At 38.4% G+C, this 24,235-nt stretch overlaps 1 protein-coding gene across 2 annotated transcripts; it reads left to right on the top strand.

Annotated features, from left to right (window-relative positions):
• The first annotated feature begins 5,006 nt into the window (after window positions 1-5,006).
• On the top strand, window positions 5,007-23,126 carry LOC101738974 (uncharacterized). Of its 2 annotated transcripts, none has more exons than XM_004926042.5 (7): window positions 5,007-5,317; window positions 16,135-16,421; window positions 17,812-18,343; window positions 18,872-19,061; window positions 20,092-20,302; window positions 22,145-22,272; window positions 23,021-23,126. In XM_004926042.5, exons 2-7 carry the CDS (start codon window positions 16,142-16,144, stop codon window positions 23,099-23,101), a joined length of 1,422 nt encoding a protein of 473 aa, XP_004926099.1. In that variant the 5' UTR covers window positions 5,007-5,317; window positions 16,135-16,141; the 3' UTR covers window positions 23,102-23,126. The 2 variants fall into 2 exon arrangements, with proteins under 2 accessions (XP_004926099.1, XP_012545783.1); XM_012690329.4 differs by having other exon boundaries at window positions 5,018-5,317; window positions 16,121-16,421.
• The last annotated feature ends 1,109 nt before the right edge of the window (window positions 23,127-24,235 follow it).

The following is a 24,235-nucleotide window of genomic DNA, read 5'->3' as shown; positions in this document are numbered from 1 at the left end:
TTTTTGTTTGGTCTTTGCGTATTGTAGATATAATTAAAACTGCTTTTACAGTTTAATTACGTTTAATACTTTACAATTTTCATAATCACACGGACAACTGTTGGGTGCAGAGGCGCAATAACAAAAAAAGGGGTGCGTGTACTTATGTACGCGCGTAAGAAGTTATACTTTATTTTTATTAAATTTATTTCTTATTTTTTATAAATTAACTAATTAATAATAAATATTTAACGCTAATAACACTTTTTTTACGAGTGTACATGCGCGAAAGTTCACCTGCGGCTATATTCAGACTCGCCAAGTTACGTCGGTCGTATTGTAATGAGCGATTTAGTGGGCAACTTCATTTCTGTTAATTTTGTATCACGGTGGGCGCGCATCGTAAAACTGCACTCTCATAAATTTTTCATAACGCGCCTAAAGAAGTATAACTTCAAACAGGGAAAATATTGATTCCATAAAATTCTATTTCGCTATAGCTCCGCGTTATAAATAAATATGGCCGTGCGTGCGTCTGACGTTTCCTGTGACATATTCATTTGCAAGAAGAAATTCAGATTTAAATGCATCGAATAATATCATACAGATGTAACAGTATGGGTTATATTATGGAGAAGTTTTTCTTGTGGTTTAGATGTATTATTTTACGTGAGATATTTTACGATCGCGTCACACGTCATCGAAATAGTGTCCAAGTTTGGTACCCAGAATCGGTGCCTGTTCCGCAAATTTCCCTAGCGTCCGACTCTAGAATAAACTCCCTTCCATGGTACTTACTAAGCTCTGTAACATACCGTAGAGCGAGACCTGAAAAGGGCTATTCGTGGCATGCAGTGACGTGTCTGTTTAAGATCACATGGGTAGCACATCGACGATAAAACAGAGTACCTATCTTCAATTTTAGTTATGATGAAATATACCGTCTAATATTTTATCTAGATATTTTATTTTTTATTAATTAGTTGGGAGGATGAGCTCACCTGGTGTTAAGTGATTACTGGAGACCATAGACATCTACAACGTAAATACCGCCACCCACCTTGAGATATGAGTTCTAAGGTCTCAGTACAACAGGCGGTCTTATCGCTAAAAGCGATCTCTCCCAGACAACCGTTTTATTTACAGAAATTCTGAAAGATAAAGCTACAGCAGGTATATTGCGGTGTACTATGAGCAATACAGTTATTAAAGAAAATATATACATGCAATAAACAGATATATACCGTTTACTTAAGACAAGTGGCCCGCTCCGTCTCCGCTCGAGTCTTTAACAAAAATTTCAACGATATTTGATGCTGTTTTATTTTTTTAAATAAAAGAACACTTATTGCGGCATAACTATAACAGTTGGACATATGCTGTCGCGACACTTTTTGTAAATAATAATGTGTTCTATAAAGTGGTAGTACATTATTTTATTCTATCATCAATAGTTTTCGCAGGGCAAGCGATATAAAGAATATTTTAGGTAATTTTTTACACCTTGGATTACATTATTGGAGTTATTAGTAAGAATCCTTAATTTTTTCTAAAAAAATTTTAGCCTATGCTACTCGGGAATATTGTAACTTCCAAACAGTGAAAGAATTTTTCAAATCTTTTCAGTAGTTTCGGAGCCTATTCTATACAAACAAACAAACAAATCTTTCCTCTTTATAATATTATAAGTATAGAAGTATAGATATGAAATACATATACAGCAAAATAAAGTTCTAAGTCGACAAAAATGTAGTGTCTAGTGCAAAATGCAATACGTTTTACGGTAGCTTAGAGAATAACCAGACATATAAAGTATTAACAGATTTATGTTCCTAAAGCTAAATATTTTATAAAGTATTCCCCTGACACTGCAAATGCTTTCAATATCCTTTATATACATATATTGTACCGATAACATATAATTTCTCTGTGTGTGTGTGTGTTCGCGCCGACGTTTGTGTCATCCGTATTTCAAAAATTTCATAGATTATAGAACCACTTCGCCATTGCACTCAGGCACGCAAGCAAGTCGCATAAAATAAAACAATCAATCATAAATCCAGAGTTTAATTTTACATAAATTAAATTCCAAATGTCCAATGTTTTTTTTATTGGTTAGATGGGTAGACGAGATTTTATCTAGATATCTTATTATTGATTAGTTGGGTGGAGCTCATCTGGTGTTAAATGGTTACCGGAGCCCATAGACATCTACAACGTAAATGTCGCCACCCACCTTGAGATATGAGTTCTAAGGTCTCAGTATAGCTACAACAGCTGCCCCACCCTTCAAGCCGAAACGCATTACCGCTTCACGGCAAAAATAAGCGGGGTGGTGGTACCTACCCGTGCGGACTCACATGAGGCCTCAGTGACAGAAATCGACATAATTACTTCAGTGCGTAGGGCAACGGTGACCTAAATTGCAGTCAAAGGATTAAACATTTATTTTATATGATTTTTCCATATATGTTTTCTTAATGTCTGGAAATTATTTTTGAATCGTAAAAGGTTTACAACTTAAATTAAGTTAAATCAAGTCAAAAACCTACATAAATAGCTACTCTATGCTTTCGGAAGAAGGTTAAGATGGTACGACACGATAATCGGGCGGTAGGAATATTTTGAGTGCAGTGAAGTTAAAAGACACAACCTCGATAAGGGAATACAAAGCTCACTCATTAGCAAATACTCATACATTCCAGAGATTCCTCAATAGTTTTTTTGGTGGCGAACAGGGAGCGAGCTATTGGAGTTTGAATATCTTTTTTTTTCTTCCTACCTAAACTGGTAGCCTTGAGAAGCTATTCCAGCGTAACCTTAACTAGTAGGTGAGCTCCCGGGGCTCAATTTGACTAATTTTGGTCTAAAATTATTTTTGGAAGTCCAGGGTAGATTTAAAAGGTATAAAATAAATACTAAAATGCTCGGAATTAAATAAAAATAACACTTTTGTTTTTCCTTTGATGTGTCCCCCGTCGCACGGATTCCTTTTGTTTGTTTTAAGTTTATTTTATACAAAAGTTTACGTCTTTTATTTATCGATTGAGGCAATACAAAGACTGCCAGGTCAGTTAGTATAATTATGAAGCTGAGTCTTTTTAAATAGCCCCTCACCTACAGAACCAATCCCCTCAGATTTAACAGTCCAACACGAGCACTGCACAATATCGAGTGTGGTTCGATAGCGGTGGCGAAATAAGGGAATCGAATTTATATTCATTATTTTCTGTTAGCGTCTTGCGTGTTGCGCATACGTAAGCGGGAATTTGAACGTCATGTACCAGAGTTCCAAATTTAAAATTGTATTTTTTTTTCTGTGATCCCTTTTTGAAATTCCTACGGCGTCTAAGATTAATTGGATTCCAAATTTTTTTTAAGGGCTTTTATGATATGGTAGCTAAGACCTTTAAGTCATGTCTTATTTAAATTTATATTCTTATCTTTATGAAAAATTATAATATGGAGTGAAATGAAATAATGAACATAATTAATTTGAGACATTAATCAGCTGGGATGATGGGTAGGCAGACGAGCATACGGTCCACCTGATGGTGAGTGGTTACCGTCGCCCATGGACTTCAGCAATGCCAGGGACAGAGCCAAGCCGCCGCGCCGCCTACCGTAAAATTCCCTATTTGTCGAAAAATATTCGTATTCCAGGTGAGTTATTCAATATTTTTTTTCCAAGTCGATTATTCATTAGTATCCTGAGATCCAATTAAGTTTCTGATAAGATAGACCAAAGAAATTTAAAATTCAACGTGCTTCTAACACAGAGAATTCTTAACTTTTACCAATTATAGACGAAATAGATTGATTTAATTATATCGAAACACCATTCGAATTTGCGCAAAGAAATATGTTTTTTTTCCACTAAATTAACATTTCCACATTAATAGCCCTTTAAGTAAAAGTACTCTTACTTATCTAACTATTATATAAAACTTATCTACGCACATTAAAATTGTTCATGCGATAAACATATTTCTGATATCCAAATGGAATACATATTTTTTTTTTCTTTTCTTAAAATAACTGTATTTTAAAACATAACTGTCCTTATTTCTCATCCTTCCGAACCTACGGCCTACGGTCAATGACAGAGCAGCCGTCCCTTTCTAACGTACGCATTTTTCTAAGATCTAAAAGAGACAAGATAACCAACGGTATATCTCTTTGAAACCGAGTTCAGAGTCAAGGACGACTGCACTTAGCTTTCGACTTGCATGAGCGAAACGCGGCTATACGTGGAAGCGAGATGGAGATATTTGGTTTAGAGATGGCCGTTCACAGGTGTTACTATCGATGTTTTCGAATCGATATAAAATGTAGATTAATGTATAATATATATATGTATAATATAATGTATTATATTAGCATGATTATGCATTAGTACTTAAAAGTCGTGGTGTCCTAAAGGATGATAAGATAATAATAATAATCTAACTCTTTATTTAATACCACATCTACAGAATAAGCATATAAAACAAATAATAGACGGTGACATAAATTGGCGGCCTTATCGCTGAAAGCGATCTTTTCCAGGCAACCTTGCAGGGAGAGGAATAAGCAAACTAACATGGACGGTGCCATATCTTAATAAACTAGATACCTAGTATACTAAGTTCAAATTCCTCAGGTACTATTTATTCTAAAAAAAACCTGCTTATATAGAGAAATAACATCGTGTAATAAAAATCAATCCACAAAAAATATAATTTGCGTATTTACTACAGACTTGAGACATACATCTCAAAGGTCAAGGATGGTCATAGCATTTCGGTAAGAAAACAGCTTTTGAGCCCTAAAATAGAGGTTTTACTCTGCATTACGAGTATAATGCGTATTTAAGTCAAGATATATTCGTACCTTCTAGAAATAAGAGCTTGATAGTATATTTAAATTATTATCTTCTAATAAGTCTTACGACTCCGCTGATAGCGAATCTGTAGTTCAATTCTTTTGGGATCGCTACAATCGATTCTTAGAAATTAAATCGATTCCGGTACAAAATAAATCCAATCACTAATTCAGTCAGAATAATCGTGACACGAAAGTTACCTACTCGTGCGCCGAAGTCAATAAAATTATATTTTTACTACAATAAATAAATATCATTTAAATCGTAGCTATTATTTTTTTACACCTGGCAACATCAGTGAAGGCGGTAAAAATACGTGGACGATAATTCCGATTTTGTTGTGAAATGTTTTCGGTTGGATGCGAACGTGTTATTTAAAAGTAAAAATTATCAAAAAAAAAAAACTTTTTCTTGGTGAATTATTCGATATTGTGTATTTTGTGTTAATTTGACTATCTTGGATATAAAATAGAGGTAAGTTTAATTTATGATTCGCAGTTTTAAAATTGTAGACGTCTAAGTGAAATACCGATATTCTTACAACCGTTACAATCTTATTATAGGTCAGACTCTAAATTCTATTTCTTTTTCTACATTATGTTTTATTTGATTGCTTCGTTATTCTATGATTCAGTGTTCTTAGCTACCCTGGTCTGTGGACACGATTCAAATACGGTACATTCGCAAGTAGATCATGTTATAATTCATATATCTTTAGATCTTTGAGACAATCTTTAACTAATCAATTCAATTTTTTTGTCTCAATTCTTTAATCAATTAATGGAATCGCTAGATTTTAAGGCACTTAATGAGGAATAGGATGAAGCAAGGAAACCGGGTTACGAATCATCTGGGGTAACTGTTACCTGATTCTATGCGCCATCCGTTGCGAGACATGACTTTGAAGTCTGAACCACATGACGGCTGTCACGCCCTCACATCAGAATGCCTAACTGCTTCACAGCTGAAATAGGCAAGACAATGGTAGCTACTCTTACGCTCTCAAAGAGTACCACAATAACATTAACCAGGGAATTTCTCGCCGGATCTTCTCAGTGGGTTGAGATTCCGATCCGGTGGTAGGTTCTGCGAAGCACTGCTCTTGCTAGAGCCAATGTTAGCGAATTCTCTCAGTTGAAACCATGAGCTCACGTACCGTCCGCGCGTAGCTAGAATAACCTCTTAGGCTATCAGCGAATAACTAGGAAAAAATATCACTATATCTTCCGGTATTAGGTTTACCTGCCTCCACGCCTTCCTCTGCCTCAGAATATTTGGCTCACCAAAAAGCCACTACGCATCTTTGTTTTTACGGACGCGTCAAGTGTAGTGTGCCTTATCTATCTATCTATCTATGTATATAAAAAGGAATTGCTGTTCGTTAGTCTCGCTAAAACTCAAGAACGGCTGGACCGATTTGGCAAATTTTGGCCTTGAATTATTCGTCGAAGTCCAGAGAAAGTTTAAAAGGTAGATAAATATAAAAATTCTCGGAATTAAATAAAGTTTAGGTCTTTTATTTATCGATTGAGGCACTACGAAGTCTGCCGGGTCAGCTAGTACTTCATAATAATTGATAAGAGATAACGCCGTCAATATCTATTACGATCTACCGACTTCAAATAGCCACAATAGCTATAGCTCTGACATCGAATAGTTTAAATTCTTTTGGTTTCTAAATACATAAATATTTCTTTAAAATACTACAATTATTCTTCTTCTTCTCAGTCGTGTCACTCTTGACAGAGTGGTCGTGATCGTCATGTAGTGTTGGAAGGGGCAGACTTGATGCGTCTCACGATGTCGCGCCATCTCTCTCTGCTCGAGGCATTCTACTGCACTCATTTAGGGGACCTCCCACTGCAGCTTTAATTTGGTCGGTCCACCGCATTGGTGGCCTCCCGCGCGGTCTTGTACCATCAACGCTTCCCTGTACAACGAGGCGTTCTATGGACCGGTCATCTCGTCGCGAAACGTGTCCGAAGAAATTCACCATTCGAGACTGTACTATAGCAAATAGACGCTGCTTGATGCAGAGTTCCTGAAGTATCGAGACATTTGTACGAAAGTCGGTCCACGAAACTCCAAGCAATCTTCTCCAGCACCACATTTCCAGAGCGTCTATTTTCTACCTTTCCACGTCTCGCACAATTATTATTAACAATTAAACTTGATAAGCACAGCTAGTAGCTCTTATGTTTGTATCGTATCGAACACCTGTGTGTGATAGCGTTTACGTAACTAATTATACATTTTATTTTATCAACGCGATATAGGTAAATACGCGGACATACGAAATATGTGTGCCAAGCAAAAACTGTGACACTATTACTCATATCTCAAGGTGGGTGGCGGCGTTTACTTTGTAGATGTCTATGGGCTCCGGTAACCACTTAACACGAGGTGGGTTGCGAGCTCGTCCAACCATCTGAGCAATAAAAATAAAACTGTTAACCTAGAAAAAATATCACAAAAAAAAACACGGTCTAATTGATAACCTCCGCTTTTTTGAAGTCGATTAAACGGTAGGCTCAAAGACACCATGACCACCGCATCGTTGTTTATTTTACATAAAATTCTAAAACAATTCGTCATAATTAAGTAAAGAAAAACCGTCATAGTCTAAAACTCTTTAGTTTTATAAAAAGGATTTTTCTTGTATGTCATTCAGTTCAGTTTCTCATTATACACATGACAGAAAACGCAATTAAGTCTTTTATTGTTTATTTATTGAAATCGTCGTGGCCTAAAGGATCCGGTGCATTCGTATGTAGCGATGCACCGGTGTTCGAATCCCGCAGGCGGGTACCAATTTTTCTAATGAAATACGTACTCAACAAATGTTCACGATTGACTTCCACGGTGAAGGAATAACATCGTGTAATAAAAACCAAACCCGCAAAATTGTAATTTGCGTAATCACTGGTGGTAGGACCTCTTGTGAGTCCGCACTACCACCCCGCCATTTCCGCCGTAAAGCAGTAATGCGTTTCGGGTGGGGTAGCCGTTGTAACTATACTGAGACCTTAGAACTTATGTCTCGAGGTGGGTGGCGCATTTACGTTGTAGATGTCTATGGGCTCCAGTAACCACTTAACACCAGGTGGGCTTTGAGATCGTCCATCCATCTAAGCAAAGAAAAAAAAAATATTCTGAAGTACCTAATATCATTATAATTATATAAAAAAAGACGAATTTCGCTCTACAATTCGGCTAACTTGAATAACAGGTGAGTTAGGTCAATGACACTGTGACAGTTCGACCACGAGTTTAGGTTACATTAACACATCTACACTCAACTGTTATATTTACCGATGAAGATATTTTTTAGAACAATATTGATTCTATTGAATTAGTTCTTCGACATTTTTCTTTAAGCGATGATGCAAATCGAAAAGCTCATTGCTTATGCTGACTTGTTTTTTATAATAATACAGATTGGGCAAAGTTAGGATTTTAGTAAGAACTAGTAGTCCCCCAGTAGTCGAAATTCGACTATAAAATTAATTGAAATTATAAGTTTGAACATATCATTCTATTGACAAAGACTATTATTATACTTCTATGACCGCAGATTTCGCCAAGACTACACTATAGACCAAGAATATTAATCTATTCTCAATTAGACCACAGACTTTAACAATAAGTAAAGAGTATTTAAACGTGTGTGCGTCAAATACATGAAAGTGTGTGTAATGTATTTTTTTTTGTTTAATGTATTTTTATGAATAATTTTAAAAATATATTAGCATTCTGCATTCCTTCTCTATATTATCTATAAGTGTGGGAAATTTCATATTCCTCCGTCCACGTAATTTTCGTAAAAAGGGGTACAAAGTTTTTGCATCACGTATTAATATATCGATTTATCATTTTAATTGGAAAAAATAGTATTATTGGCAATCCGATGTGTTTCGGCCAGGTTATCCTAACAAAATGCAGGCAAAATGCTACAAATTTAGCGCTTTTAATGCATAGCGGAAAGTTTTTGAAGTATAAAAAATAGACTTATTTGTAAATACCCGATATTTTGGATGCTTAGGCCAATTTCAAGAAAATATATGTTGATTGACTGACAGCTTTGTATTTTTCTTATTAGCACGTTCGCTAGCCAAAAACGCTAATAAGTAATAAAATCTACCAAAACATTTAGATGTGACTGTATATCTTATTGATTTATTTAATTATTTTACTTTACTTATGTCGAGTCATCCAGTAAAAAAAATACTATAACACCGAACGTACAAACTATATTAGATAAACTTTCTTTTTTCATTTATTATCCAAAAAAGTATAATAGATACCATTTTAACCGATCGAGCGCGAACCGTCGATAGATCGACTCTCTATTAATGTGTATGAAGTGCGGAGCGTTGGAATACCGAGTATTCGCACAGTTTGATTATAGGTATTAGGTATTATCGACTTTTATGGATGTGTCTTAACGCGCGTATGTATAACGTTGCCAATAAGTAAATAATATTTAAAAATAACCATTTAAAAATATTTTGCCGTGATTTTACCATTGATTTTTGTAATTTTTTTTATATTTAAGTTTTCATGAGGTCCTTTTTCCAAAAATCCTGTAGAAATTTTTGCAACATATATAACTATATACATATATTTTATTGCATAGATGGGTGGACGAGCTCACAGCCTACCTTGTGTTTAGTGGTTACCGGAGCCCATAGACATCTACAACATAAATACCACGACCCACCTTGAGATATGAATTTTAAGGTCTCAGTACAGTTACAAGCGCTGCCCCACCCTTCAAACCGAAACGCATTACTGCATCACGGCAGAAATAGGCCGGGTGGTGGTACCTACCGGTGCGGACTCACAAGAGGTCCTACGACCAGTAATAAATATGAAAATAAGATCAGCACTAAAAGGCTTAATAAGAGAATCCCGACTTTTGAATGGAGATTTTTAGAACTTTGGAAAACTTTAACGTTAGCTAGAGCGGCAGATACTAGCCGGATAGTTACAAACGTATAACTTACCCCCCTTGTCTTAAAGCACGGTGTCGCGTAGATACTACTCATTAATTAAAGCTCTCACTGGCGCTTATTAAGCACATTATGATATGTTATTTACGTGTTAATGTGACGTGACGTAAATTACCTCTTCACAGTACATAGCGGGTTTTAAATGCGGTTACTGTTATTTTTTACTGGTGGTAGGACCTCTTGTGAGTCCGCACGGTTAGGTACCACCGCCCCGCTTATTTCTGCCGTGAAGCAGTAATGCGTTTCGGTTTGAAGGGTGGGGCAGCCGTTGTGACTATACTGAGACCTTAGAACTATATCTCAAGGTGTGTGGCGCATTTACGTTGTAGATGTCTATGGGCTCCAGTAACCACTTAACATCAGGTGGGCTGTGAGCTCGTCCACACATCTAAGCAATAAAAAAAAAAAAGCTGAAACTGAGTTATATTCTGCGTTGTTTTGTTACCAGCTATGATTTATATGCTGTTTTTTCGATTCCACATTTTAAGAAATCATTTTTTTTTATTGCCTTTGTAGGCAGACGAGCGTACGGCACACCTGATGATAAGTAGTTACCGTCGCCCATGGACTTCAGCAATGCCAGGAGCAGAGCCAAGCCGCTGCCTACCGCTTAATACTCTCCACAAACCTCGTTTGAAGAAGAATATTTCATAGCGCTCGGGAAAGACCGTGGTGGGGAGCTCATTCCATAGCCGGATGGTACGTGCCAAAAAAGACCTCTGGAAACGCACTGTGGATGACCGCAGTGGCTCCAGGTAGTATGGATGAACTCTACTCCGGTGGCGGGCGGTGCCTTCATGACACAATCTTGTTAAAATTTAGGGTTATGTTAATATATCGGCTGCGTGCCGCTTCTTAGGAATGTCAAAAAAAAACAATTTCTCCTATCTAATCACTTCTTGAGTATTCCTTAAAGCTTATCAAAGATTTATCAAAAGAAGTTATGTTGACGCAAAAAACATTTTTTTTCCTATTCATCATGTCGCCTTTTGTACATGCCATTGTTGAGTCATAATGGTTAACTGTTCTCATGAACGAAGGCAATCCGCTCTGACTACGACAAAACCGGAATTAAGTTAGCAAAATATTTCAAATTGTTTTTACGACGGTACATCGAGAGGTCAATGACATCCTATTTTGCATTGATAGCACGATAGGTATGTGGGCACAATCGGCTATTCGCCCACAGCTTTCCAAATACATTGATACACTTAATTAAATAGAAAATGCTTTTAGAAATTGTTTGAGAAACTGTTCTATAGCACTAGTGAATGCATAGAAAAAGCGGCACGACACGAGAACCCTCTCATCGTGGCCGCCGGTAACTACATACCCGATCCTGCGGACCGAATGGTAAACAGTCGACGTCGCCCTAAGCACGTCATTTCGAATCCTCCCGATCCACTAACGGTGCTTTTAGGTACCTCAAGCAACGGTCATCGTAGAATCCGTTGCTTGCGACAAAGGGCTCGGCAGGTAAATTAACCCACAGACACGGCCTACTGAGTTTCTCGCCGGATCTTCTCAGTGGGTCGCGTTTCCGATCCGGTGGTAGATTCAAAGCACTGCTCTTGCTAGGGTTAGTGTTAGCAACATCGTCAGGTTTGAGCCCTGTGAGCTCACCTACTTGTTAGCTGTACTCGCTGACTTAGCCTGTCAAGGCTATCAACTTAGGTAGAAAAAAAATGTGAGCCGTCACGGGGCACCTGGCAGATGTGAAACATCGACATTATTTTGTAAAAGTAATATGCAGAAAAGAACAAATTGTGATAGGAACTAAATATGTCATAATGATAAAATAAAATATTACGAAAAAAATATTTGTTTTCAAGTAAAACACAGGTTATGTGTACTGTAGTAAACAACACTGTATACACTACGGAGTATACACTATAGGTATCCGAGCTCAGTGTAGCGAGAGAGATGGCTTAACGTCGGATCGAGTGGGAGAGAATGGCACAGTCGATTGGGCATGGCGACGCGTCGCCACACCGTACACACTACTGCATATAGACTGTAATATACCATCATACAGCGTGGCGACGCGTCGCCAGGGCATGCGTCGTCACGCCAGAAATCGGTTTTACGTGCGGCTATAGATGTTTCACATCAAAGAAATTGTTAGTAGATTTACACCAATATCTTTATTGTATCGCCGGCGACTGAAACCGAACTATAAAATAAAACATTATACATTGCGAAATCGTGTATATTTTACATGCCTTAGCAGTATTTGTTTTTGTTTGAGCGTCCATTCAACTCTTTTTAATTAGTAACCGACTTATTTAGAAATATTGTAACGGTTTAATCATAGCGATTATCTATACTAATATATAAATCTACAGTGGTTTTTACGGATGTTCCGTTATAACTACTGAACCATGCATCCGATTGATTTGAAACTTGGTATCCATGTAGAAATAAATACATGTAAAAATTATTGGTTAGGCCAATATTTATATGAGTTTTGGTCTCCATACACCAGTTGCGGGGGCGTTAATGATGAGAATCTTTGTGGGGGTCAGAAATAATAATGTTAAGTTTAAATGCCCAATGAAGCGGACGGGTACAGTTAGTTTTTTTTTCTATAAAATCACTTCTAGGCTGTTTTTGTTACATTTATATTCATTTTTAATTAGCAATCGTTTTGATTCTTACGGTTCGCCAAAACAGCGTGTGGAATGTTCGGATAACTCAATATTCACGTCGTGTGGATAACGGTTTATGACTCACGGCTCAGCGGTCGCGCAGCGCATCGTGACCTACATTGACAAGTTTATTGTCAGCTAAAATATCCTTTTAGTGGATTTTTCAATTTTGCGAACATCAATATCATATCGCAGTAATATGAATGAATTCATAACTTTCTATTTGTATATGTAATCAGGGTTAATTACATTAGTTTTGATGTTTGTATACAAATAAATAAAATTGGAGTGTCTGTTTGTAATAATAAAATAACCACTTTTTGCTAACTGCGTAAGTATGTATACGCAGTCAGTGGCGTACCTAGAACTTTTGCCGCCCGGGGCGATCTCCAGTCTGCCGCTCTTTCTATTATAAGTCAATCAAATAGTGGTTTTTATAAATTAATACACATAAATAAATTATTAAGTTATTTAATCAATATTAATTAATACACAGAGTAAATTTTTTAGACTTATTTGTATGCACTCGTAAACATATTTATATAATATCTACTCTTCTAGTTTCATACTAGAAAAATCGTGTATAATGCCAAGTCCATGTCAACTCGTAGTTGACACGGGCATATGAGCGGTGCAATTTATCAATCCAAATACAATTCTTCAAAACGGACTGAGAATATTTATCTATTTGCGAGTTCTGAAATTGTAACTTCGCCAGTATTTTTGTTTTGTCTCGTTTAGATTTTGTTGTTTGAAAAAGATAGTTCTTATGCCGGCGCCCTAATGCTTTGCAGACCTAGCAGACCGCCTTCCGCCGGCCCTGCTTTTCAAAAGAAAAATCGATGAATAAAAAAATATTGATATATTACTTCAAAGTAATCATATAAACTTTTCAAAAGAAATGACATTTATAAACTGATATTTAAAAAATTTAGTTAGGAAAAATTGCCGAACAAAATCGAAAAGATACTTTTACGAATTCAAAGAATTTTAATGAATACAATAAAATCAAATTATTACCTTGTTCTTGAATTCAAAATTTACACAAATATGCATTTATATACACCGATGAATAATATTCGAAATCATATAGTTAATCATAATTTATATAAATCAAATATTAAACTTATAATAATCATAATAATCATTTATTATTCAAGAAAGAAAATAAATATGAAATGAATAAATTGCTTTATACAATTAAAAGTAAATGCTAAAATGCCGCCCCAGGGTAAGTGCCGCCCGGTGCGGACCGCACCCACCGCCCCCCCTTAGGTACGCCACTGTACGCAGTACATATACCAAAATAAAATACTTTTTTTAATTTTGTCTGCCTTTCTGTCTGTTTGTCTGTTTGTTCCGGCTAATCCCTGGAATGGCTGGACCGATTTTGACGGGGCTTTTACTGATAGGTAGCTGATGATATAAGGAGTAACTTAGGCTAGCACTAAGGACTAGCTTCACCCCGCGGCGCTACCCGCGGTACGATAATAACCGCGGGTAACATCGTGGGACTCATCTAGTACATAATAATATGGAGAGGTGAAAGGTTATTTGGTTTAAGCGACAATTCGGTTCGTTTATCTTTGTAATTAAAGGTCCATTTTATTTGATACTAGCGACCCGCCCTCGCTTCTGCTGAGTCCCGCGATGTTATGTCCCGTCTACTCCTTATATCATAAGCTACCTATCAGTGAAAGTCCCATCAAAATCGGTCCAGCCGTTCCAGATTAGCCGGAACAAACAGACAGACAGACAAACAGACAAAAATCGTCAAAAATGTTATTTTGGTGTATGTACCGTATATATATATTCATATGCATGTAGTAAAAAAGCGGTTATTTCAATATTACAATCAGACACTCCAATTTTCTTTATATGTATAGATTAGCACCAACAATTCGTTTTTAATTGAACTTCAATTAAGTTTACTCCATTGATATTTCAATGAAGAAGTTTTTTGTTGTGATATTTTTTTCCAAATTTTCAACTTTAAGTGACTCTCATGTAATGTTGCAAAAATGTCGCTCAAACCAAATAGCCTTTCATCCCTCTATATTATGAGTAATTATTGTTTTCGTTTCGATTTTTTTTATTGAGCCTCTATTTTTGAAAAAATGCGAGTTTCTTTTTTTTTTCTTTTTTTATTGCTTAGATGGATGGACGAGCTCACAGCCCACCTGGTATTAAAGGTTACTGGAGCCCATAGACATCTACAACGTAAATGCGCCACCCACCTCGAGATATAAGTTCTAAGGTCTCAGTATAGTTACAACGGCTACCCCACCCTTCGAACCGAAACGCATTGCTGCTTTACGGCGGAAATAGGCTGGGTGGTGGTACCTACCCGCGCGGACTCCCAAGGGGTCCTACCACCAGTGAGTACTTGTTTCAAGGTATTACGTGATTTTTGCATAACATAATACGGTTGTTTTTTTATTCTTTCACTCCTAAAAAAAATTAACATGTAAACTTCAACATGTAAAGTTCTTACCTTAGTTTGGTGCACACAGGAACATTTTTGTTTTATTCGATTAGCTTAAGTCGAATTTAATTACCTATTTACAAATTACATTTTAATTTGCGTTCAAAATCATTTCTATCAAGTGCTCAATAGACTTACTTCCTCTGAACTCGATACTAGTTACGCGTATGCGGAAAAAGATTTAGAAAAGGTGACTTTTTCGTATTGCCTAATTCTAAAATAATTAAAGTAATTACCTTCAATTACTATGACAATTTAGCCGCAGGTACTTAGATAATACATTAAATCAAGTGATAAGACATCAACTTAGCATTACTAAAAAAATAGCATTCACTGTTTATAAATTAAATATTAACGCTAAGACGCGAAGAAACTTCCTGCTCATTATTCATTCATTCATTCATTAAACAGTAATAAAACTACAGCTTACTACACACTAATATGGTTTAGTTAAAAAAAAATACCTGTGGCTCTCGGGGACCGCCGCGGTAAAGTTATTGCATAGCATTTTTTATCAACTTATGCAATTATAATTAGACAATAATGATTTAATATTAAAACAATAATAAAATAAGACCACCATATACTTATAAACATTAACAAAAGCAAAGCATTAACTGTCCCCTTCGCACTCATAAGCTAGACCATACGAGAGAGAGATGGGCAGACTTTTCATGATGCACATGCAGTGGGACATCACGCCGCGCGCTTATTCACAAACACTACACAAGCGCAACGTGTGAATGTGTTAAATGCGAGCTACATGGTAGGCGGAGTGGGGGTGTTAGGTTTTATTTTCGTTACGGAATTTCTTGATTCAGTCGCCGCGCTCAAAGCCCGCGATAAATTCTATGTAATAGCTTAAAATGACAATCTATATTTTATGTAAATCGAAAGTATAGTTTTCCTTAGGAGGAAATATCCCTTCTTCTTCCTGCACTAGCGCTAGACAAGAGCAAGTTGGACTTGTACCAGTTAAGCCCACTACCGCTTAACAACCCTCGCCCGAGCTTCAGACGGGACAAAACTCACCCAAAGTAGGCTGGGAATAAGGCGCATTTCGCACCGAGCGCATACCTCCCTACACGATGCAAATAAACTCTTAACTAAACTAACTAATAGTGAATAATAGACATCATTTTCCAGGCTAAAAATGACGAGACTCAGCATAATAGCAATAGTGCTATGCCAGATATTGTGCTTGCAAATCCAGGGCGGGCACACCGAAGATGATAACCCTCTGCTGGATATCGCGTCGTCATTGCTCCAAAACATGGGCAATGGCGACAACAATGGCAACGGAATGGCGGCCATTGGAAGTATTATCGGAAACCTCATGCAGGGTGACAACGTTAAGAACTTGGCATCTTTATTTAACAATGAAAAAGAGGAAAAAGAAAAAGATAGCGGCAACATCGGAGATATTCTTTCAGGTAAACTCTTTCTCTAAGCAGATATGAATGATCATTACTGGAAGGTGAATAGGAAACTGTTTTTTTATCCCAGTAGACTGCCTACAGTGATTTCTTAAACATACGTCACTTTATTAGTCATCATATTTCTGTCTATTTCTGACGTGAGAGCTATGCGAGAGCCTTTGCTCAAAACAACTAAAGCCTCACTGTCTCAAACTGAGCAGCATTATTCACGCAGTAATACTTAGGAGGTCCGATAACAACACTGGGTTATGATTTCATTCACCCATTTATACAAAATATAATACTATCCATGCAAAATAATATGGTGCATTTCCTAATGGCCAGAAAATGATTGTCTTAACCCAAGGAAATTCACTTTGAATTGGATTTTGGTGCAGAAATACATTTCACTGTTCTCGTGATCTTCAGTAATCTACCAAGATATTCTTGAACGATAAAAGAAACGGTTAATGTCCGATAAAAAAACCATGTGGTTATTATTATTGGCCACAAGCAATTAGCTTGAACTAAAACAGTTATCGTAGTAGATGGTCACGCTAATTTTCCATACATTGTATTAATTTTATATGAATTAGTGTAATCGCATTTTGCACGCTTTGAGGCAGGCAGAAATTCGCTTCAATACCATACCGGGGTTCGAATTCTAAAACAAGTAGCATAAGGATTAAATACGAATAACTTTAATACTCGTAGAAGTTAAACCAAACCGGTGAAGGCTTATGTTACTGCTTAACCACTAGCGAACGTGTGAAGGGCCTATTTTTGCCAGAAACCAGCCAATCGTTTCGTTTTAATCGATGAGACCGTTACAGCATATTGAGAATTTGACCTCATATATCAATTTGGGCAGAAATCACATTGTAAGATCTATGACTTGCGAATAGGTCGTCTCGTCATCGGCAATAACGATAAAGTACTCTACAATGTGTACAATGATAACATTTTACTTTAACGGCTCCTCCTCCTTGTGTGGTATTCCTCACCACTGAGGATCACCAGGAGGTACTTACTGGTGGTAGGACCGCTTGTGAGTCCGCATGGGTAGGTACCACCACCCTACCTATTTCTGCCGGGAAGCAGTAATGCTTTTCGGTTTGAAGGGTGGGGCAGCCGTTGTAGCTATACTGAGACCTTAGAACTTATATCTCAAGGTGGGTGGCGCATTTACGTTGTAGATGTGTATGGGCTCCAGTAACCACTTAACACCAGGTGGGCTGTGAGCTTGTCCACCAACCTAAGCAATAAAAAAACCCCTTTGTATCACCTTCGCACGCATGATCTTTGATCTATTTTTGTCTCTTGGCGGCTTTAACGTCTCTAGGTCTATTTTAGAAACATATAAGCAACTTTCTAAATTAACTAATAACGAACACTCTGTATATAGGCTTAGGCAGTTTGATGGGCGGACAAGACGGAAAAATCGATCCAGCCATGATCGGAGGAATGATCTCGATGTTCGCCTCCATGGGTAGCACGCCTAAACGCGAGAAAAGGGAACAGAAAAAGGAAATAACCTTCGACAATTTAATGAACTTAGCATCGAGCTTCACGCAAAACAAAGAAGGCGGTAGCTACATGCCGCTAATCATGAGTGCTTTGAAAGGGTTCACGAAAATGGAAGCCGATAAGAAAGCCGACGAACACAAGGACCACGCATCCTTCCTGCCGCCGTACCTAGAAAAAGCGCATCTATACTGGGACATATTCATAAACTCCGAAGTCGGCAAACTGGTTTGGGAGAAAACCGGCATGAAGAAAATGTTCAAAGCCTTCACCGGCCCCGACGGGAAGATCAGCTTCGAAACTATGTTCAAGAACTTCGAGAATACGTCGTTCAGAAGACATTGGATTAAGGCCTCCGCCAAATATTTGACCGACATGGCTGTTCATGTGACGAAGCCTGAAGTATATAGGAGGCAAGTTTCTCACTTTTGTACTATTTTAGATGATGTGTGCAATCGTGTTGCAGTCACCTATTAGGGAGTGTGTAGAAATTAAAGTCGATTGGCAGCTAATGATTTATTGCGCATAATTTGTTCAAACGCTAACTCTGCTAAATCCTCCCCGGATGTAAAAACAATTCATACATACAAAGTATACCTCGATGTTTACTGATATCAGCAATCTTAACGAAGGCACAGCTAAAAACCCCCTTATCTTTTACCAAAAAGAACGCAATAACAACCGGTAAGGTTTAGTGTCAGCATCCTGCCTTTTCAACCGCAAAGCTGTCGAGACACTTGACACTAGGAAGGCATGTGTTTGTATACACAACTATTTCTAAAAACTATAATCCCTATTCAATTCTAGCTTTTCAATCATTGGCTAAACTTCTTCTGTCAGTGCCAATGACATTGCCAATATAAGAATAAGAATTAGGCGGACTGCATTTTCCAATGACGAAAAATAGCCTCATCTAATATTTAGAATTGCGTTCTTCACAGGTACATATCGATGGCGGAATACGTTATCAACTCGTTCATGGAGTCCCAAGGATTCCCTAACAGCATACAATTCAACGCCAAAGCTCCGGCTAAATCGCTAACGGCCATCATCAATTACCTTCTGAAGACTTACATGGACTTCGATGCTGACGTTACCGAGTACGTCGTCCCTGCGGTCGAATACGCCAAGGTGAGCATGTAGCTGATAAACTTAACCACAAACACATCCACATATCACATTAAAGATAAGAGCAAAAGAAAAGCAAAGAAGCTTCAAGCCATTACCACACACGAGAAGATAGGAAGATAGACGGTGAATAAGAAGAACTGAAAGTGATGACTTAAAATAACAAATTTCGAGTCGTCGTGGCCTAAAGGATAAGACGTTCGGTGCGGTGATGCATCGGTGTTCGAATCCCGCAGGCGGGTACCAATTTTTTTAATGAAATACGTACTCAACAAATGTTCACGACGCTGAACGTAACTTCTCGGGATTCTCCTAAAAGTCCACCGAAAAGATAACAGTATTTTTTTTACTGAGATTGTATTTCATTCCATATAATCTCATATCATTTCATTTAATTTCACCTCAGTTGAGCGGTAGGCAGTATGCAGCGGCTTGGCTCTGCCCTTGGCATTGCTGAAGTCCATGGGCGACGGTAACCACTCACCATCAGGTGGGCCGTATGCTCATGTGCCTACAAAGGCAATAAAAAAATTTTTTAAAAAAAAGTTGATTAATGTCTCAAATTAATCTTCTTCACTTCATTTCATTTCATTTCACTTTACTTCATATTATAATTTTTCATAAAAATAAGAATATAAATTAAAATAAGACATGAGTTCTTGGTCTTAGTTGCCAGGTCATAAAATCTCTAAAAAAAAATGTTCACGATTGACTTCCACGGTGAAGGAATAACGTCGCGTAATAATATTTTAACTCGTAAAATTATAATATGGGTAATTACTCGTGGTAGAACATCTTATGAGTCCGCATGGGTAGGTACCACCGCCCTGCCTATTTTTGCCGTGAAGCAGTAATGCGTTTCAGTTTGAAGGGTGGGGCAGCCGTTGTAACCATACCGAGACCTTAGAACTTATATCTCAAGGTGGGTCGCGGCGTTTACGTTGTTAATGTCTATGGGCTCCAGTAATCACTAAACACCAGGTGGGCTATGAGCTCGTCCACCCATCTATGCAATAAAAAAAAATTCTTTCAGCAAACGTTGAAGCTAGCGGAGAAGGCCGCCCAGTCTGTGGCCACCCGTGAAGACTACGCCGCCGTCAGCGACCGCCTCACGGACGCGCTCAACCTCGAGGTCATCGAGCCGGTGCTGCGGGTGTACCGCGCCTACCGGCACTCCGCCGCCGCGCCGCACTGCCAGGAGCACCTCATGTGTCTCGTCAACCGGCCGGAGGGCGACAGGAAAGGTGAGGCTCTCTGTTTACTGCCGGCAGGATGACTAAGGATAGGACGGACGAGCACCGCCCCGCCTGACTACCTACGAGCTTTCGATCAGATTTGAAAATGAGCGACTTGTGAGACGGATGTTGCGAATTCCATGGACGCCGGACCAACCATTTGAAGGAGCTCGGTATTGCCACAAGGCTGTCCGCTATATGCTTCCAACGTATTCTCGCGTACTTCGGCAACATCGCTCGTAGAGGCCCCGATAACTAGGAGAAGCTGATGGTAGTTGGTCAGCTTGACGGGAGAAGATCACCCGGACGCCCACCTACCCGCTGGTCTGATCTGGTTAAGACGCTCACCGGCCTGCCAATAGCCGAGGCTATAAAGACCGCCGAGGACAGGAAGACGTGAGGAAGCATTGTGCATCGAGTGGTCCACATTTCAGATTAGACACGACCTTCAGCAATGAATAGACCGACTCAGAAGAAGAAGATCTGAGACCGATATTTTAAGATTGTTGGTTGCTGTTAGATTGTGCCGGCGGTGTAGTGGTTACTGCTCTTGACGACCGAGTCGAGGGCCGCGGGTTCGATAGCCGCACTCAAACAGTCGTATGACGAACGAGCTGTCAGCTCTTTGTCTGTGTGTCCGACATCCATGTGTATATACATATTTTTATACCGATATACCATACCATACCGATTGAGGATCAAAAATCGATTCACTTATTAAAAACTTTAAATATCGATTTGGTGATACGAACCGATTTAAAATCTTGTCAAAAAAAACCATGTTTTTTTTAAAATTCCAAACTAAATCACGTAGCGTCGCGTGACTTCATACACAATACGTTTTTATCTATAAAAGATTAGCGACACGGTATATGATAATAATAAATAATAATCTCATTATTTTATTATAAAAACATTTTATCGATAAATCTGTGCTTGTGCGGGAAATGTAGTACAATCACTTAAGTACATACGTAACCATATTATATTATTATACAAAACTTGCGCGTGGTCTCCTAGTTAGGGGCACGAATGTTTACGTGTGTGTTTGTACGTCATCTACTATATATTATAATGATATGGAACATTCTAAAAGTGGTTAAACATTAATAAAACATTTAATTGCGTTTTCTGTACAATATTATAATATGAAAACATCATTTAATGCTTTTATTTTCCAAAAAATATTTTACACAGTATTCTTCACTTTGTTTTTATTTTATTGCTTAGATAGGTGGACGAGCTCATAGCCCACCTGGTGTTAAGTGGCTACTGTAGCCCATGGACATCTACAGCGTAAATGCGAACTCTGTCAGTTCCTTTGTAAGCGTTTTAGTGACTCTTATATAAAACTTGGTTTTGTTTGTATAAAAATACACACCTACTGATTTCAATTTCACTGCTGACTAACAATAAATACGAGCATTTCTGCTAAAACTTCTGATTTGTGAACGTCCACTTCCAGTGAGCGGGAATTTTTAATTTTATTCCTTAGATGGGTGGACGAGCTTACAGCCCACCTGGTGTTCATTGGTTACTGGAGCCCATAGACATCTACAATGTAAATACGCCACCCACCTTGAGATATAATTTCTAAGGTGTCAGTATAGTTACAACGGCTGCCCCACCCTTCAAACCGAAACGCATTACTGATTCACGGCAGAAATAGGCGGGATGGTGGTACCCACCCGTGCGGACTCACAAGAGGTCCTGCCACCAGTAATTACGCAAATTATAATTTTCCAGGTTTCATTTTTATTACACAATGTTATTCCTTAACCGTGGAAGTCAATCGTGAACATTATGATGATGATGTTGATAATAATTTCCTCTAAACCGTTCACGTCACAGGAGCCCCGGGTCTCAAAGCCGGACTGACGAAGCTCAGCAGCTTAGTGGCCTCCGCGGCCCTCAGCTTCCACGACGGAAAAGGATTCTGGGACCTCTACAACGCGATCCAGAGCGACGTCAATTGCGAGGTAACTACACTACAATTTGCTTAAACACTTTGTGCTCTATTGCGGGGCGAATAAGGTCGCTAACTGAAGTTCTACGTTTCATACCGGGTGGTAAGCTCGTGGTAATTATACTACAATTTGCTTAAACACTTTGTACTCTATTGCCAAGCGAATAAGGTCGCTAACTGAAGTTCTACTTTTCATTCCGGGTGGTAAGTTCTTGGCCACTTTAAGGAACGGTACCTTGACTTTGACCGGAAGACATAAGTCAGGAAAGGGATTTTAATTTAAGCAAATAGCCGAAGCAAATAGTCTATCAAGGTTCAGAATTCAGCCTGCCTTCCACTAAACCGATTACCAGCAGATTCTACGAAGGCTAAATGAAGAAATGCCTAGGAATTAGTTAAGTGGATACTGAAGGTGTACACCTCGGACAAAAGGTCGAGATCTCAACTGTATTGCTGCACCAGACTGTGGAAACGATCTCCATAAAACAACGATTAACCACATATGACGTCATTAAAGAGGCGTCAGGATCGAATGTTTTGTTTTTGTTTCTTTTGTTGCCCTTGTAGACAGATGAGAACACGGCCCACCTGATGGCGAATGGTTACCGTCGCCCATGGAATTCAGCAATCCAAGGGGCAGAGCCAAGTCGCTGCCTACCGTTAAGTACTCTCCACAAGCCTCGTTTGAAGAAGGATATGTCATAGCGCTCGGGAAACATCGTCATATTTGATATCGTCTATACCGTCTATACCGTCTGCAGGCCGCCTACCCCGCCGACTGCTCCGCCTTCCACGAGCACGAACTCAGAGTCACCACGGAGCCCTACCACACTGAACTATAACACTCAAATAAAATTATTAAACAAACACCAGTTTCATTCGTAGCTTGAGAGAATTCTAAATAGCCACATCGACGAGTGAAAGGCTAGGTATTTCGTTTGAGAGACATTTTTGCAACATTACAGGATGGACATTAAAACTTAAAATTTTGGAAAAAATATCATAACAAAAAAAACTTCTTCGGCTATTAGAATGAGGTACACTTAATTGGTTAATGTTAATTTTTTTTTATTGCTTAGATGGGAGGACGAGCTCACAGCCCACCCGATGTTAAGTGGTTACTGGAGCCCATGGACATCTACAACGTAAATGCGCCACCCACCTTGAGATACTAAGTTCTAAGGTCTCAAATAGTTACAACGGCTGCCCCCGCCTTCAAACCGAAACGCATTACTGCTTCACGACAGAAATAGGTAGGGTTCTGGTTGTGGACTCACAAGAAGTCCTACCACCAGTACATAATTACGCAAATTATAATTTGCGAAGCAACTGCTCTTGAGTTCTTAGGTCTCCTTCGGAGGCGCTCGGGCAGCAAATCCCAACCCTCCTGGCTGAGCCCTTGCTCGCCCACCTATCCTGGTGAAACTGGAAAGGCCTCCGGGCCACCAGTAATCCTTCAATCATAAATAAAAAACCATAGCTACGGTTGCCATGGTAACCGTTGCTACTAGACTGGAAGCTTACAGACCCGACAAGACAAGTCCTATAGACTCATGTCCAAACTATTGGCAATTGGCAATAATTTAACTTCTCCTTCTTGCCCTTATCCTACACTATGTGGGAGTGGCGCAGCAAGTCCTATTATGGTGCTAATTTGGCATTAGTATTAGGACCGGCGTCACTAATGTCAATGCTTTTTGGATTATATCTGCAGTGGTGTATCCATTGCAACATGCCACAGGATAGGACTTTTACTGTTTCTCTTTTTGCTGTTTATTCATCCGTTTTTGGTTCTATGATTATAAATTTTATTCTTTTATAAAAAAAAACATTTACACCAAAATTTCGATTTTCAAATACCAAAATTTAAAAATATCACGCCACATTCGTTTTTCTGTATCTTCTTAATAAAAATATAACGCGAGCGTGACCGCGGGACGCGTCTACTGTATAGTCGTTGTTAGGAAAATATTTAA

This window comes from Bombyx mori, chromosome 26 (assembly GCF_030269925.1).
Source record: "Bombyx mori chromosome 26, ASM3026992v2".
Classification (NCBI taxonomy): domain Eukaryota; kingdom Metazoa; phylum Arthropoda; class Insecta; order Lepidoptera; family Bombycidae; genus Bombyx; species Bombyx mori.
The sequence above is the reverse complement of the archived record's forward strand: the minus strand, read 5'-3'. Positions and strand labels throughout refer to the sequence as shown.

Excerpts from the sequence above, each read along its gene's own strand:
- LOC101738974 (XM_004926042.5), top strand. The coding sequence starts at position 16,142 with ATGACGAGACTCAGCATAATAGCAATAGTGCTATGCCAGATATTGTGC. Across the intron at positions 18,344-18,871 it reads AAGCCTGAAGTATATAGGAG|GTACATATCGATGGCGGAAT; the intron begins GCAAGTTTCTCA and ends CGTTCTTCACAG. Across the intron at positions 20,303-22,144 it reads GCCGGAGGGCGACAGGAAAG|GAGCCCCGGGTCTCAAAGCC; the intron begins GTGAGGCTCTCT and ends TTCACGTCACAG.